Raw genomic sequence first — 16,792 nt, forward strand, 5'->3', positions numbered from 1 at the left:
TTAATTTCATAAGATAAAAAATAATATTATTGTAAAAATGTAATTGTTTAAGATAATATCTAACTTTAAGATATTAAAAATAGATCTTATACACTACAAAAATAATATCGTTGTCCACTCGAGATCATGATATTATTTTTTATGTTATATTATATTTTATATAAATAAATATAATATTTATAAAAATTATTTAAAATTATAAATTTAATATACTAATTATATATTAAATGTATTTTTTCTCCAAACTTAGATAGTATCGATTAAAATATTTCAATGAATTTTTATTCAAATATTTATAATTTAATATTAAAGTCTAACTTTTTAAAAACATATATCAAAATGATAATTTGATAAAATATGCATTCAAATAATTTTATATTATTTCAATCAAACACTCTAATATTATATTCATGTTAAATAAACTAAATAAGGTAATACAACATTCTTATAATAATGTTACATTTAAGTAATCTTACGTTCCATAAATAAAACACTCTCAAATCTTACGTTTCGTACCAAATACGCAAAGATTGGAGTTTTCTCTCTCTCTTTTTAAGAGAAATTGGTTTGAGAGAGAGAGAGTAAGATTTTACATAAACAAATAAATTATACAATTCCCCCGTGTGGTCGGGCACGCACCCGAACCAAAACGGATCTCAAAATCCAACATGAATCAGCTTCAATGGTGACAAGGCGTCTTTGTGCACTTTCCTCCTCTATCTGTGTTCACTGCCAAAGCAAAGTAAAAAAAAGTTCAAAAGCAAAAAACACAAGTTCATCCCAACTACTATTTCTAAAACAATAAATAAATCTATCCTTTTCCTCCATCTCCTTGTGCGAGAGAAATTTCAAATTCTTTAGATTTAATCTGATCAGAAATTCGTGGGGCTTGAAATTCGAGTCTCTTAGTTGTAATTTTTTTTAGATTTATTTTAGGGCTGACATCATGGAGATAGAGGTAGCTGGCTCTAGCAGCGAATCTTGCCAAGCTGGGGAGATGACGAGAAAAGCTGTGGAAGAGAAAGATCAGGTTCGTGTTACGAGAAAGACTTTGCAAGCTGTGCTGGAACAGTGTCAAAGAGCTATCGAATTGATTAGTAACAGCGAAGGAGGAATCGACGATGACGATGGTGAAGCTGAAGCTGAAGATAAAGATGACGTGGACCATCAAGGGGAAGTCAGCGGCGTCGGTCTTCAAAGAGATCAAGAAGTCGATGAGGTTTGTTGTATTCTTTCTGTTTATTATCTGCTTTAGGTTTCTATTTGGGTGCTAAGGGAAAGAGATGGATTCTAATCGAGAATCTAACATGATCACCTTTTTAGCTCGTAAAAACAAAGGATTTTAATTTTGTTCGAATTTATTTTTTCTTCTTCCATTTTTTAAAGTTCTTTGCGAAGATTTTTTTTGTATAAACTTATTCTAGGTTCTGTTAAATTAGGAATTGTGGAAGATAATATCAAACAAATGAAGGCAAATCAAAAGAAAGAAACATAAGAACACACCAGATTTTAGGTTCCAAGGCAAATCATAAACCCTGCTACCACTGAACCTATTTTTATCCCAATTTTAATTCTTCAACAATTAGGCATGCTGTGAAAATTTCGGGCCGGGCCGAACAGAATTCGGGTCACAATCTCTAACTCACTTCTTCCATGAGTGATGATTAATTCGATTTTGAATTGAACTTAGCTTGAATGAAACAATTAAATTTGTATTATAGCAAGATGGTAGTTCTCATCTGGATAATGGTCTGGTTTTTGATGTATCAGTAGCATATCTGTCTCAAGTGTCAACTGTCAAAGTACTTTATTCTGCTGCTGCATTAAACTTATTGACAAGTGTGGTTTTGGTTGACTCTTAAGCTAACGATGAGTATTGGGCTCATGCATATGTTGTCAGTATCAAGTCGAACAAAACAAATAGAGAAATACATAACTTGGATGTCATCTCAAATATGCTTTTCTTTGCTTCAGAGTCCGTTTGCCTCTAGTCTTCGTCTTATTGATATCATTTCAATTGCAACTATCCTTTGTTATGACTTTGAATCTTTTCTATCATAACAGTCATCCTATGAAGTAACATGTTGGTTCATAGATATAAAATTGGGAATTAAAGGATTTAAAATTGGATACTTGAAGCTCAAAACTAGAGCCTTTTTTCTATTAATAGAGAAGTCGAGTCTGATTGTTTTTCCATTGTATTCCGCTTGGCAGTAACATGTTTACTTAATATCATTGATCAACATAAAAGCCTGTCTTCAACTATTATACTTGAAGCTTAAAACTAGAGCCTTTTTTCTATTAATAGTGATTCCTTATTCTTGATGTGATAGGCAACCTACTAGAAAGGAAAATGTTTATGAATTTTGCTTTTGCTTTCCTATCAAACATTGCCAAATAACTTGGTATTAAATTTTTGTGCCCCTTTTATTTTAAATGCAGTTATGTGATCTTCTGAAATCTAGAGTTCAATGCTCTGATTTCCTAGAAAAGCTAGCTTGTGCTCAGGTGCCTGTTCCAGAAAACATTTCAGGTATGCATTCAAAGAGGGTCCCCTTTAAAGTCCGGTAGCATATTTCATTTTCAGCTCATTGCATGACTTTTAATATATATATTCAGTACATTGTGTTGGAATAATACTACTGCTAAAAACAGATACGTTAGCTCTGTCTTATTGGAAAAATAAATCTAACAGTAAACAAGACATAAATACAAACCGGATTGGGCGGTGACACACGCATGTAATGTACTTTAGCCCCACTATTCAATGAGGAAAGTAAACAACACTATATTTAAAAAGCTGTTTTCTACCCAATGTGGGATTGTCCTTGCATTACTAACATATTGAAGTTCATGCTTTTAGGAAAACTCTGTTTGTGATTAAAAAGATATTTGTTGTGTGGTTGCTAATGATATTCTTCTATGGAACCAGAAGAAGGTAGTTCGTGGGACATGGTCAATGAAAATGATCTCTGGGAAGATAAAAATATTGATTTGGATCAAGAAGATTATGTTCTTGTTAGGCAGGAGGATATAGTAGAAGGAATTGCATGTTTTATGGCTGCATATTTGCTATCCCTTAAACAAACTAAGGTATGTGAAACTCTCTTTGCTGTCTCAGTTTTTATCTCAAATTTTCTGTGGTCTTACATTTTAGCAGACTGAATAAAATGTGTTGCATGATTTTTTTTTCTTTCCCAGGATTTGACCCCTAATCAACTTCAGGAAGGTGAGTCTTAAAGAAATAAATATAATTTCACGGAATAACTTGTATTTTCTATATCAGGTATCTTTTATTCCAAATCTATTTTTGATCACTAATTTGACATTATAAATTCTGACATTCATTTGAATTTCATTTGTAGCGCTGAGCAAGACCCTCTCAGTAAAGAAGAAAAGGGGGAAGCTCCGAAAAGCTTGGGACGGAAGCAAAGTCATTTATAATGTGGCATCCTGGGGAGCTACTGCAATTGGGTGGGTTATGATTTTAATCTCGACAAACTATTGTTTTTCTCAATTACTTGGCCGGTCGGTGGTTTTAACATGTGTTGCCTCTTCCTATCTATATACATTACCAGTTGAGTTTGGTGTCATGTGTTTATTAATTATTTAACCTACTAAACCAACAGATATTTGTTAATTTAAATCAATAACTAAAAACTATTCTATTAAACAAAAGTATCTCTTTCTTTATAAAAAATAATTACTGCTATCATTTATTTTTAAATATATTTTTATATAAATTATCCCACTTTTGTGGATGTGCCATTTAGTGTATATATATTATGTCATTCGATTGGCAGGTATTGTAATACATTTATATGTTTGTTGGTTATGGACAGGATATACCAAAACCCTCTACTTCTAAGAGCTGCATCGAAGGCCTTCTGGGTTTCTTGTAATGTCATATCAAAGCTTCTCTGATTTCCTTGCAGTACCTGGAGAACAAAGGTTGGTGTTTTACAGGCTGATATTCTTTTTATATTTTCTGCAACAGATCCATTGATTTTCGTCTTCTGCAAATATTGTTCTCTTGAAGAATTTCTGATTGCAGTTCAAATTCATTGGCATCTCAATTCCTGAACAAATGCCAATTCCACTACATCCCCTTTAGATGTGGGAGAGTGATCAACTAAGCCGATCTTTGTGGCCCCCGTCTCATCATTATTAGTTTTGTTTGCTCCCCATTAAGATCACTGTTCATATTGTATGCTGAAAGAGTAGTGTTTATTTGGAACTTATTTCCAAAATCAATCATGTTTGAGAATCGTGGCGTGAAAGCAACATGTTCTTCCACAAATTCATTGCTTTTCTTAATTTTCTATTTTCTTCCTTTGTGTTCTGCATTATTAATAATAATAACAATAATAATAAATTCGACATTATCGTTCATATCAGCATTGATATAAAAAATACAACATGCCAATTTGAAAGAAAAAAGAATATCAATTTAAGCCCTGAAATTAAATCTCAAGTATGGAATAGTATGTTAACGTTAATAATAACACTAAGATCGATTGAAACCCCTTTTAAAAGAAAAGTTTTCAATCAAGTGATGTTAGCTTCCCATCATCTTCCCTTCAAAGGGGAAAATCGATGATCATTGAATAACATAGCCTCTTTCAATTCATGCAAAGAGAGGAAATGCATTTTTCGGGCCCAGGGGTGGGGGGGGGGGTGGTGGAGTTTCATTTGTTAAGAAACATTTCAAAGAGAAAGCAAAACGGGGTGATAAAAGAAACTTGGAAAGTGTGGATAGAAGGGGAGGTAGCTGGTTCAGAGAAAATATAAGATACATGGTAATTCGATTTTATTTGACCTTTTTTTTCTTCCAATGAGAACACTAGCATAAAACCTGAACAAGAATTTTTGATTGTGTTAATTTATTCATACAATTCGTCCACGTTACACTCTCCTAGGAAAACCTTTAAGCTGTAGGGTGAGCCACAATCACCTTCAGCAATTAGTGCTCTGTCATTGGCAGCCATGTGCTCAATGATTTTGTAAATCATTTCAATCTGCAATAATAAAACAGAGAGTTAGCTCAGCATTTTATTGCTCGAGTCGTGAGGAGTAACCTCACAAACAGTATTTTCATACATACGTCTTCAGGAGCATGGCAACGTTCAGCCACTTCTTCCAACGTCAATGGTTCAATAGGCTGATCACAGCTAAACAAAGTGAAACGGAAATTGTAATCAGCAGAAGAAGAACAACAAAATACGCTCATTCATCCACCCCAAGCCCAACGAAAGACAACAAAAAACTTCATGAGAAGGGAATTTCATAAAGACTTTTCAGTCATGCAACTTCCTTTCAACGGTGTTCAGTATGATGCTTCCCTAAAGTAGTATCTGACATATAATGGCATCAGAGATCATAATCATCTGGCATCTTACCTGGCCTCATTGAGTACTGCTAAAACCCGCTTCTGTAGTGCTAATACTTCGCCTGCTGCTTTTTTCCCGGCTTCCACACCTAAGATGAAATTTAAGTGCCAAAAATAGAATAAGGATCAATCAATATGATTAGCCCAACAAGAATGTTTAGATCAAATATGACCCAACAAGTAACCAAACACTATTCTCCTCAGTCCCTTCCAATAACTAAATTTCCTAAATAGAAGATGAAACATATTTTTACCAGGTTGATGGTAGGCGTTAATGTTGACAAGCAAAGCATAAAGTCCAACTGCTCGCTCATAAAGTGCTATGAGAGCTCCAACAGATCTAGGTGTCACCTCTTGGACAGTGACAGTGATGGACTCCCGGTCATTTGCATACAGAGCTGATCTTGTTCCCTGCATAAGCAAAGTAAAAAGTGCAAACATTATCAGCCTTTATCATGCCTACACTCGTTAAAATCCCCTTTTCAGAAAATTGGCACTTATCAAACCTGTAGCATTCCAAACAGGTAGTCACCACATGTAACACCTGGTTCAAGTTCCCAGTCATGACCAGGAGGTCTATCACGTAATACTTCAATGAATGTCACAAAGAAATTATGCACACCCTCCCTCAGCTGTTGAATATAGCTATAAATTGATTATGAGGAAAGTTGCATCAGGCCTGAGCTTCACTTTCATCAATACAGAAAATAAATTTTAGAGGCATAGGGAAAACTTACGCATGCTGATCTGTGCTTCCTTTATTCCCATAAACAGATAATCCTTGATTTACCTGATGAATTGAGAAATTGTGTTTTAACCAATTATAAGAATGTAAGAAATTCAAACATGTTTATAATGAGTAAATTCAACAGAAAGTTTGAAAAAACAAGAACAAAGACAAAAAAAAATGCAATAAATTTGCATCATGCTCCATCATCATTGATTTTCAAGATCTCAGGTAACACAATTTGACAGGTTTCTGGTTCCTTTACATTGCTTTGATATTAATAAATTAAAGCTTATCTTTTTTTTATTTATATAAGAATTAAAGTTTATCTAATAAAGCTTTGATATAAATAAATTGTACATAATATGCATCGAGGGGCTAAAGCACATATTTTGTTGAATTAAGGCCTGTGCCACCAATAACGTTCCTCGGGACACAATTCTACTACTTATTAGTCATGACAAGTCGATAAATAAAAGTCTCTGATATTTCATCAATACATAACTAGAGGCCCAATCAATTATGGCTAATATTTAGAAACAATACAACTAAGTTACAGATCACTGATCATGCCAAAATGCTTCAATGAGCAAAATATTTGACAACAATCAATCCATTAAAATGGCTCCACATAAGTAAGAAAATGTATGATACAAGGTATACTCCTAACATAAGAATCAATCATGTATGGAAAACCATGAAACATTCTCCCCAAACACAAAATGTCCTCATATCAGCCCATGTGCTTTATCCAGTAATACACCCGCCATGAAAAGCAATTAAAGTGATTGACAAGAAAATGACCTACAGTTTAGCTTCTTCTACAAAGTGGCCACTAGTGAACCAAAAAGTCTCCAATATACATCTTAAAATAAAGCATCTTAAATGGACCCACATACCCGGTTACCATCCAGGTCAAACTCCTTGCCAAGTGATTCCATAACCAGCTGCTGTAAGTATCTACTAAAAAGTAATAAGCTGTCCTTGTAAGGAAGGACAACCATATCCTAAAAGAAACCCACAAGAAAAGCCACTACTATGAGAAAACAAAATTTTGACAACATAAGAACTGTAATGTTGTTAAGAATTTAATACCTTAGATCCAACCCCATCACATGCCCAATACCAACATAAAGCAAGCAATGCTGCAGGATTATCCCTAAGCTGAAGGAAAGGACGAAAAATATTTATGTCAATTGGGGGGAGTGGGGTGTTAGCGGAATACAGGCCAGATACAAAATAGTTATAGGAAGTCAAGCAAACTGAAACAAGGAAATATTTCAAACAAAAGATGAGAACCAAGTTTTTTCCATGCAAAGAAACTGCCAACTAAACTCTTTAGCTTCCAAAATAGGCAACATGAGATGAAGACAAGTAACCCAATATCACCAAAATAAAAATTGCAACTTTCATGATCCAATTCTTCCCTAATCGAACAATTGAAAACAGTAGCAAGATATGTTTAAGCAACTATAAAACATCATTCCAAAATTTACCACTATGCTCCTAGTGGCATTGTCCATCATAGATGCACCAACTAGCATCTCTCTTATGTCAACTCCCTGCAGAAATATTCACTTAGATGAACTGCCTGAAAGTGCTCTGATAACCAGAAATATTAAATCCATGGACTACATGCCTGAAGTGCTGCTGGAAGCAGACCTACAGCAGACATTTCAGATGTCCTGCCACCAACCCAATCAAACATAGGAAATCTGGCTACCCAACCCTCAATCCTCGCTGTGCTGTCCAACAAAGAATTTTCTTGTGTTATCGCAACACCCTGCATGATTGTGTAAATAAACAACACATAAATCTGAGAATAAAATTACAGAGAAAATCTGCCTCCAGAGTACAGGAAAATCTGACAAGAAGACAAAGTTCTCATCTAAACACAATAGCTGTTTATGTAATACCAAGTGAATTAAATACCAAAGTAAAATTTTAAAATGAATCTCTCAAGTAGGGTAAACAAATAAAAGCAGAAACAAGAACCTGAAATCAAAACCTGTTTTGAAAAATCCAGACCAGCTTCACGGAAGGCTTTCTGAACTTCCAACAGACCATTCCTAGTTTCTGGGGTACCTCCACTCTGAGTGATGTAAGTTTTCATTTGATAAATAAAATATATATTTTATATATAGTCCATTAAACAGGTAAGGAAAGAAGAATAAAACAAGAACGAAGAAAGGTAAGTATATATATATATAAGTAGATATTAAGGATGACTTAATATAGACCTTTGAAATCACAATAACAAGGGTAGAAGCCAGCTCAGGACCAAGCTGTGCAATCTGATGATCTATTCCTCCGGGATCTGTATTATCAATAAATCTTATCTGCCAATTCAGATAATAAGTATCAGAAGCCTACTCCAATATATGTATGAATATGGTTAAGACTTAAAATCATTCAGCCGGTAATGAACAAATATCTGAATTCGAGCAACAAAAGGATCATCGTGTGCTTTAACAAAAAAAAATCATTCAGGTAATAAATATCTTGAAAGGGAAGTTGGAGCTTGCTTTAACAAATAAACACTACTACTGCAAGCAGACTAAACATCATTGTGAATAAACAAATGCAAACACAATTCGATCTAACAAAGCAAGGGATAAGGAGCCAATGCTTCAACTGGAGAAGTTTACCACAATTGTTTTATCAAAATATTCTTTTTGAAAAGCACATTTCAAAGAGCATCAAATTATAATTGAACAAATACCTTTAGAGGAGGATTATCAGGAGCCAATGCTTCGGCGACGAACTGTGGGCCCAGAGCCGAACCTCCAATCCCAACTGAGAGTATTTGAGTAAAACGACCCTCTGGAGAAGACGGAGGTTTAATCTGCAGTTTAAAAGGGATTAAGTAAATTGATTAGTAAATAACCTGCTTCAAAATTGATGTTCAACTAGCTTGTTACAGCGAGTAAAAAAAGGAGCAGCCAAACTAACCTTACCGTTGATGACATCATCAGCAAACTTGCAAACGGCGTCGAGAGTCTTATCAATCTGAACTTGCAGAAACGAAGTTGGAGCGAGCTCAGAGTTCCTCAACCAATAGTGCCCTACCATCCGCCCTTCGTCGGGATTGGCTATGGCGCCTTTTTCCAACTCCTTCATAGCTTTGAACGCGGCTTGAAACCGGGGCTCCATTTCGGCGACGAACACATCCGAGAACCCGATCCTACTAACATCGAGGTACAACCCGAGTTCCTTGTGCTGGTACAACCAGTCAACGTACCTCCTCCAAAGCGCTATAGGATCTTTCTCCAGTCCACCTTGTTTCGCCTTCTTCAAAACGCCTACGCTGTTCGTTTTCGACAAATCGGCGGACACTTCACGAGTCACGGAGAGCTTAGAGTTGGAGCGAGTTGAGGATGCGAGTGAGTCTTTGCGATACGGAGCGAGTTTGGCAGCTCGGTCATGCTTAGGCTTCAAAGAAGGGGAAGAAGAGCAAAGACCTGAAAGAGAGGCCATTGAAGAACACAAGGACGAGTGGAAAAGAAACCACGATGATAACGATGTGCAACAAAAAGAATAAATAGAGAAGGATTTTTATTTTTAATTTAGGCCATTGGCTTGAATTCGAACAAGGGTTTGATATTCTTTGTGAAGAATTGACGAACCGAAATGGTTTCTGAGGTTTTATGTCTTTTTGTCGTTTCCGATATGGTTCACACGTCCATTTGTTGGTTGGGTTTGTTTTGGTTGCTCTGTGGGTCCGATTGAATTTCAAATAATTTCTAAGATATTTTATGAGGGAACAAATAATACACAGGGGAGGCTATGATTTGGGGTGGTTAAAAAAAGTTTAAAAAATTGGTGTAATTGGTTAAATAAGTGACCGGTTAAAATTTATACTGTAAATGTTATATGATTTAATCGAAAATATTATTTGAGTTGGTAATAAAAACAATAATAATCGGTTATGTTATCGTCTAATGTAAAATGTGCCAAAAATATATAGACGACAACATAATCAACTAATTATTGGAAATATTATTAAGCACAATAATATATTAGGTAGCGTTTATATAACGTAATAGGTAACGCCTTGTTAAAGCTGATGGGGTTTTAGAAATCCGACGATAACATAATTGGTTAATTACTCGAAACATTATCAAACATAATAACATATTAGATATCGCTTATATAACGTAATAGATATCACATTTTTAAGCTGATAGGGTTTTGGAAATCCGACGATAACAAAATAGGTTAATTACTTAATTTGTTATTAGTATTATCAACGTATTAAGTAACGCCTAAAATGTTACCAAAGTTTAAGCTGATTGAGCCTTAGAAATCCGACGATAACATAACCGGTTAATTACTTGAAACATTATCAAGCATAATAACATATTAGATAACACTTATATAACGTAATATGTAGCGTATTTTTAAAGCTGATAGGGCCTTATGAAATCCGACGATAATATAACAAAATAGGTTAATTACTTAATTTGTTATCAGTATTATCAACATATTAGTTAACGCATTGTATTGCCATGTATCGATACATGTGTCATAGGTATCTATACTTCCTACGTGCATCTATTTTGAGAAGCATACTGGACAAAAAATATCGATACATATACAAAAAGTATTGATATTTTATGTAAATGTATTTTACCATTAAACCGGTATATTATTACATCTTACATTGTATATTTACCTATTACTTTAGAGTAATCGGTTCAAAGTTTTAAGAATTGATATTTCTTATACGTGTATCGATACTTTAATCCATACCATTACCCTTACAGAAGTATCGATATTTTTATGTTTGGTATCGATACGTTTGAGACGTTTCGTTTTTTTTAAACCGGTAGCTATTTACTGATTTTATCATATTAAAATAGATTTTATCAATTTTTAACATGTTATATTGTCTTGTATCGATACATGTGTCATAGGTATCGATACTTCCTAGGTTCATCTAGTTTGGGAAGCGTACTGGACAAAAAATATTGATAGATATACAAAAAGTATCAATACTTTATGTAAACGTATTTTACCATTAAATCGGTATATTTTTACAGCTTACATTGTATATTTACCTATTACTTTAAAGTAATCGGTTTCGAAGTTTTAAGAATTGATACTTTTCATTCGTGTGTTGATACTTTATAGGTTAGTTATAGAAACCGGTTTTGTCAATTTTTTACCTGTTAAGTTATTTATATTAAAACCAGTTTTGTCAATTTTCAACATATTTGAATGATATCGATACCTACCGACAAACTAAGTTTGTCGGTTGTTAAATTTTTTGATATCTTCATGATTTCCACCTACAACATTATTATTATTCAACATTACCAATAGCGCTAAATCGATTTTTTAAATATTTTATTATGTTTCCAATAACACCGCATATTAATTATATATTAGTCTATCTTTCCTGAGACAATTCATACACGCACTGTCTATTTTAATTTTGATTATTGTTCAAAAACTTCAAACCCCATAAAATTTAAAGCACTTTAATTCTTCCCTAGTTTTGACATTATTTTGATAGACCGTTGAAGGAGGAGAAAGACAAATATTTTGTAGGTTGCAGAATATTTGGACGTGGTCATTAATTAATTGAAATGAAAATATTTTTATTTATATATTTTTTCAATTATGTCACTTCTAATAAAATTGATTGATTTTTATAGTGAAAAGAAAAACGTGGGATTATTGTCGGGGCATTTTCAGTGAATTTTAACGGATTTATTTGAAGGAAAAATTAAGTTTTTTAAACTATATTAATAGTCTCTTATATTTTGTCTGAAAAAGATAATTTAAAAATAATTTTAATCTTTTATATTATCGATTTGTTCAATTTTAAACTCTTAGTCATTAATTTTCGTTAACCTTAAAACAAAAATATCGTGTGTCAATTAAAAAATAATTTTTTTTCTTCTTTTTCTTAAATGTAACCCATAAACATAAGGGACCGGATTTATTTGAAGGGAGAATTAAGTTTATGGGGTTTTTTTTTAAAAAAAAAGGCTTTTACAGCTTCTGGTTTTGGGACCAACCCCAGGACTCATTTGGCTTTGTTGAAATAGACTTCCTGATATGCTTCGAACACATCAATTGTTGAGCAACTAATGCCATCAGATCCCCTCGCGTCATTCTTCTCTGTCTACAAGTAGGAGATATCCTCCACTTGTTACTTCTCCTTATCTGGTAATGTAAAAAAAATACATATATTAAGTGGGATTTTGTTTTAGATTTTATATAATTTATGTTTATTTTCTTATTAAATAATCGGGGTTAAAGTCTTGCATATGTATACGTTGTGTTATCTGTCTAATTTAAGTTGCGTTAATTAGGAGTGTTAAAACGGTTAATTTGGCAGCCAATCAAACCGAATTTTCATTAAATTAATTAATCGAATTTTTAATCGTTAATTAAATTGAACTTTTTTTGGAAAATATTAACTGAACTGAATAAAGTTCGGTTATTTTGGTCAGTTAACCGGATTAAATGAAATTTTTTAATATTAATTAAATTAATTCGAATATAATCAAAGAATTTTTTTGATTTGGGTTAAAATTTAATTAGATATTGATAATTTAATGAGTATAATGTGGTTAAAAAATTATTGGGTCTTAATTCTTAACGAGTTTGAGCATAAAATATGTATTTCATATAGTATATAATATATTTAATATTTAAAAATTTCGGTTAATTTGATTAATTAACTGATTTCAATTCGAATTAATCATTAACTGAATATTTAAAAAAGTGTTAATCGTTCTCCGGCCGAATTTACCGAACTAATTTAATTCGATCGGTTAATTCAGTTAAAATCAAAAAAATAAACAACCCTAACGTTAATGTTAACAATGTATTCAACAGGTATTACATGTTATTCGAGATAAAATAGGTCTCTAAAAATAAAAATTGTCAATTAATAAATATCAATGTCGAATATTCATTCAACGAACATAATTGACCTGAAAATACTAACATTTTATGCTTAGTTGTTTACATATGAAAAGGTGTTAATGTGACATGATACTGCATTAATAAAAAAACATTTTAAAAAATAATTATAAATAAAATTTGTATTAAATTAATTACAATCAAATAAAAATAATATATTTTTGATTAATTTTATTTGAAAAACACTAATATATGTTGTAAAGAGGACTTGAACCTAATTTACTACCAAAAAGATAATTAGGGGTGTAAATGAACAAAGCGTTCGGTGAACCGTTCGTTTATTAAGTTAAATAAATGAGTATGAACATAATTTTTATGTTCGTTTCATAAACGAGCGAACACGAATAATAACGTTTTGGATTCGTTTATGTTCTTGAACAAGCTCATTTATAAACTTGTTAACTTTTTTCTTTCAAAAAAATTAACTTGTTAACTTTTTATTTGTTTGCATTTTAAATATTAATGAATGTAGGACTAAATTGAACACGTGATAAAAGTTGGAGTATAAACTATGAAGCTTAAGAAGTTTAGACACTAGTGGCGTAATTTTACCATTAACTTGGAAATGAACATGTTCTCGCGTACTCAATAAACATGTTCGCAAATATATAAATGAACACTAAACGAATATTTTCGTGAATATTAAATTAACAAACACAAACACCTTCAAAATTAGATAAACATTATTCGTTCAAACTCAATTCATTTACATCCCTAAATAACATTTCTAAATTTCTAAGGAAAATCATTTACCTATTAAAATCTTAAAATAGTTTATATTATATTCAAGAGAGCAATAAATATTGACTGCGAAGATGTTTGGGTGGAGGAGAGGATTTTGAATTAAATTTGGTTCAGGTTAGAAGTGTAGACTTAATTAGTAGGTTGGATTAAAAAGTTTCTAGTTGACATTTTTTTCATTTTAGATTGTGAATTCAATATCTGAGTAGAATCATTTCTTCTTCATTTTAGTAAAAATTATTTAAAATATGGGTAAACTATATAAATAGTCCCCAAGCTTTTAGGACGCTTGCATTTTGGTCATCCAACTTTTGAAACTTGCAATACAGTCATAAAACTTTTAATTCGTTTTCATTTTGATCTCTGTCGTTACCTTCCGTTAATTTTTGTTGACGTGACACTTAACCTTGTTAAATTTTTGACGTGGCAGCAAAAATTTCTTCTTCTTTCTTTCTTTCTTCCTTCTTTTTCTCCTTCTCCCTTCTTCCTTCTGACGTGGCATATGGATCGCCAAAGAGAGAGAAAGAGAACAATGCCTGTTAACATTGCAGAGTCAATCCATTTTATTTTGTAAAATTATTAGCCACTTCTTTTGGCTTTAATCTCGTACATTTGACGTAGGGAATAAATTTAATAGAAGGATAACCTGGTTTTGGAAGCAGCATTAAGTAATAGGGTCAAGGAAGAATTAGGTCATGGTAAATTATTTTTTATGTATACTTAAATGGTTTGTTGTTCCTATGCTGCCTGGTGGAATGCAAACATTCCTCAAGCATAGTTGTATCTTTGTTGCATGTCTATTTGAGAGAATATGTTTTTCTTATTTGTGGTTAAATGGACTCATCAACAAAAAGACTATTCTATAACTGAAGTCTTTGCATATCAGTGGAAGTGGATGGGATCCCACTTTCCTTGGTCTTGTGTTAAAGGTTAGCTGATGATGATGACATGCGACAAACACATTCTAAGTGCAAGAAAAAGAAAGAGATAATGTTGTTTTACTCTTTTAATTCTGGTTTGTTCAATGTTTCCATGCACCTTAGTATTGTTACTTTACTATTTATTGCATTGTGTTAGCAAAAACAATCTGTAATTTACTGATCATCATTCAATGCGTTAAGGTGCATTTGAGTCTCCATGGAGGAAACTTATGGTAGTCTGCTTTTTTATTGTGTCGTATGGTTCCTTTATGCAGCACATAAACATCAAAACCATAAAATTCTTTTCTATTGTGTCGTAATTAGGTTTTACGGTTCTTAAGCATTTGTTATGGCATAAAATATCTAATGCGTGATCTTATTTCTGGTATGTAGATCGGCCAAAGTGAGACTGCATTTAGCAGAGTGTTAACGGGTTGTGAGAAGAAAGAAAGAAGGAAGAAAGAAGAAGAATGAGAAGAAAAAAAGAAGGAAGAAAGAAGGAAGAAGAAGAATAAATTGTTACCGCCACGTCAGAAAGTTAACAGGGTTAAGTGTCACATCAGTAAAAACTAACTTGTTGGGATTTTGTGGAAGCTCAAATCGACAACTGAAATGGTTTGCAAAAAGGGGTCGGAACGGTTTTTGTGTTTAGGGAGTAAGGAGATTGAAAGATAGAAAATTGCACAACGATTTATAGTGGTTCGACTTCTCAACCAAGTCTACATCCACTACCTTAGCTCCCCACCAAGGATTTTCCAATTCTTTCTTTTTACAAGACAAAGAGATAACCTTTACAAACTCCCTCGTTTTTCACGAGCTAAACTATAACCTTTCCCTAGTTTTTCACGGGATCAGTTAGAACCTTTTCCCTTTATAAAAGGATAAAAGAAGTAAACAAATAAACCTCTCAAAGGTAAGTGTTTACAAGAATAAAGCTCACAAGAACAGATATTTACAAGAGAAAAGAAAATAAGAATAAAAAGCTCTTCTCTTGTGTTTGATTGCTTGGATAGTTGTTCTCATGCTTCTTCAGGTGTCCTCAGCTTGTATTTATAGCTTGAAATGAGTTTGAAGTCGTATATAGCCGTTGGGGATATTTTGAAGCCGTTTGGGGATTATTTTTCTGCAAAACAAGGCTGCCCATAACATGGGGTATCGGTACCCCTTCATAGAGTATCGATACACCTTCATTAAATTTAAATAAACTAGTCGTTACTAGCCGTTGCAGCCAGGGTGTATGGATACACTGCAGGGTGTATCGATACACTAGTGTATCGGTACACTCATAGGTGTATCGGTACACTAATTTCATTCGGTGTTTGAGCAGTCATAGGTGTATGGATACACTACAGGGTGTATCGGTACACCAATGTATGGATACACTCATAGGGGTATCGATACACATTTACATTTTTTCTCAAATCTGAATTTAATGGACTTTAAATTATTTTTGAAACCTTTTTAAAACTTTGAATAAATTCAATTCAAGTCCAAAAACATTTTGCCTTAAATTTGTTATATCGAAATATAATTCAACAATCTCTCCTTTTTGATATAACAAAATATTTGAAAAATTATTTTTGGCAAAACTCCCCCTTAATAAAATGTTTAATGAAAAAGATACCAATTGTTAACAAAAGGATATCAATTGTTAAAAAGATACCAACTATTGGAAAATATATGAAAATGTTAAGCTCCCTTTTTTTCATTAAGAAATTGAATTTTTCAAACCAAACTTCTCCCCCTTTTTGTTATATCAAAAATAATTCAATCTTTAAAGTTCTAAAATAACATTGGAGAGTAAGTGATAAATTTTACATTTTAAAAATCATTTAAAAAATCAAAGCTCCCCCTCAATAAGTGCATTTCGAACAAAATTTAGCTTTAAAAAACTTGACACTTAAACAAAATTGAATTTCAACAAAGAATAACAAGCATGTTAGTAGCACATGAAATTCAATATATCCAAGTCTAAAATACTTTATGCAATATCAATTATTGAAATTTAGTGCATATGCATAAAGTATTCCAAAAAAATGTTATGCATTTGAAAATTTTGATATCAATTGTTAGATA

At 32.6% G+C, this 16,792-nt stretch overlaps 2 protein-coding genes across 5 annotated transcripts; one reads left to right on the plus strand and one right to left on the minus strand.

The window, feature by feature from the left end:
- The first annotated feature begins 664 nt into the window (after positions 1-664).
- Positions 665-4,392, plus strand: LOC120176324. 4 transcript variants are annotated; one of them, XM_039182767.1, is made up of 7 exons: positions 665-1,219; positions 2,443-2,533; positions 2,936-3,093; positions 3,202-3,229; positions 3,366-3,474; positions 3,843-3,951; positions 4,040-4,392. In XM_039182767.1, the coding sequence occupies exons 1-6, from the start codon at positions 947-949 to the stop codon at positions 3,922-3,924; spliced, it is 741 nt and encodes a 246-aa protein (XP_039038698.1). In that variant the 5' UTR covers positions 665-946; the 3' UTR covers positions 3,925-3,951; positions 4,040-4,392. The 4 variants fall into 4 exon arrangements, with proteins under 4 accessions (XP_039038698.1, XP_039038697.1, XP_039038696.1 ...); XM_039182766.1 differs by having other exon boundaries at positions 671-1,219; positions 2,933-3,093; positions 4,055-4,392; XM_039182765.1 differs by having other exon boundaries at positions 672-1,219; positions 2,933-3,093.
- A 403-nt stretch (positions 4,393-4,795) lies between these two features.
- On the minus strand, positions 4,796-9,737 carry LOC120176319 (glucose-6-phosphate isomerase 1, chloroplastic-like). Its single transcript, XM_039182760.1, has 14 exons — positions 9,069-9,737; positions 8,839-8,961; positions 8,357-8,455; positions 8,125-8,208; positions 7,756-7,899; positions 7,613-7,678; positions 7,212-7,280; positions 7,016-7,123; positions 6,127-6,179; positions 5,896-6,034; positions 5,644-5,800; positions 5,400-5,478; positions 5,105-5,171; positions 4,796-5,018 (listed from the first exon to the last, which is right to left on the minus strand). The coding sequence occupies exons 1-14, from the start codon at positions 9,591-9,593 to the stop codon at positions 4,884-4,886; spliced, it is 1,848 nt and encodes a 615-aa protein (XP_039038691.1). The 5' UTR covers positions 9,594-9,737; the 3' UTR covers positions 4,796-4,883.
- Positions 9,738-16,792: the final 7,055 nt, after the last annotated feature.

The sequence above is a fragment of the Hibiscus syriacus genome, unplaced genomic scaffold, assembly GCF_006381635.1.
Source record: "Hibiscus syriacus cultivar Baekdansim isolate YM2019G1 unplaced genomic scaffold, ASM638163v2 tig00112234_pilon, whole genome shotgun sequence".
NCBI classification, from domain to species: Eukaryota; Viridiplantae; Streptophyta; class Magnoliopsida; order Malvales; family Malvaceae; genus Hibiscus; species Hibiscus syriacus.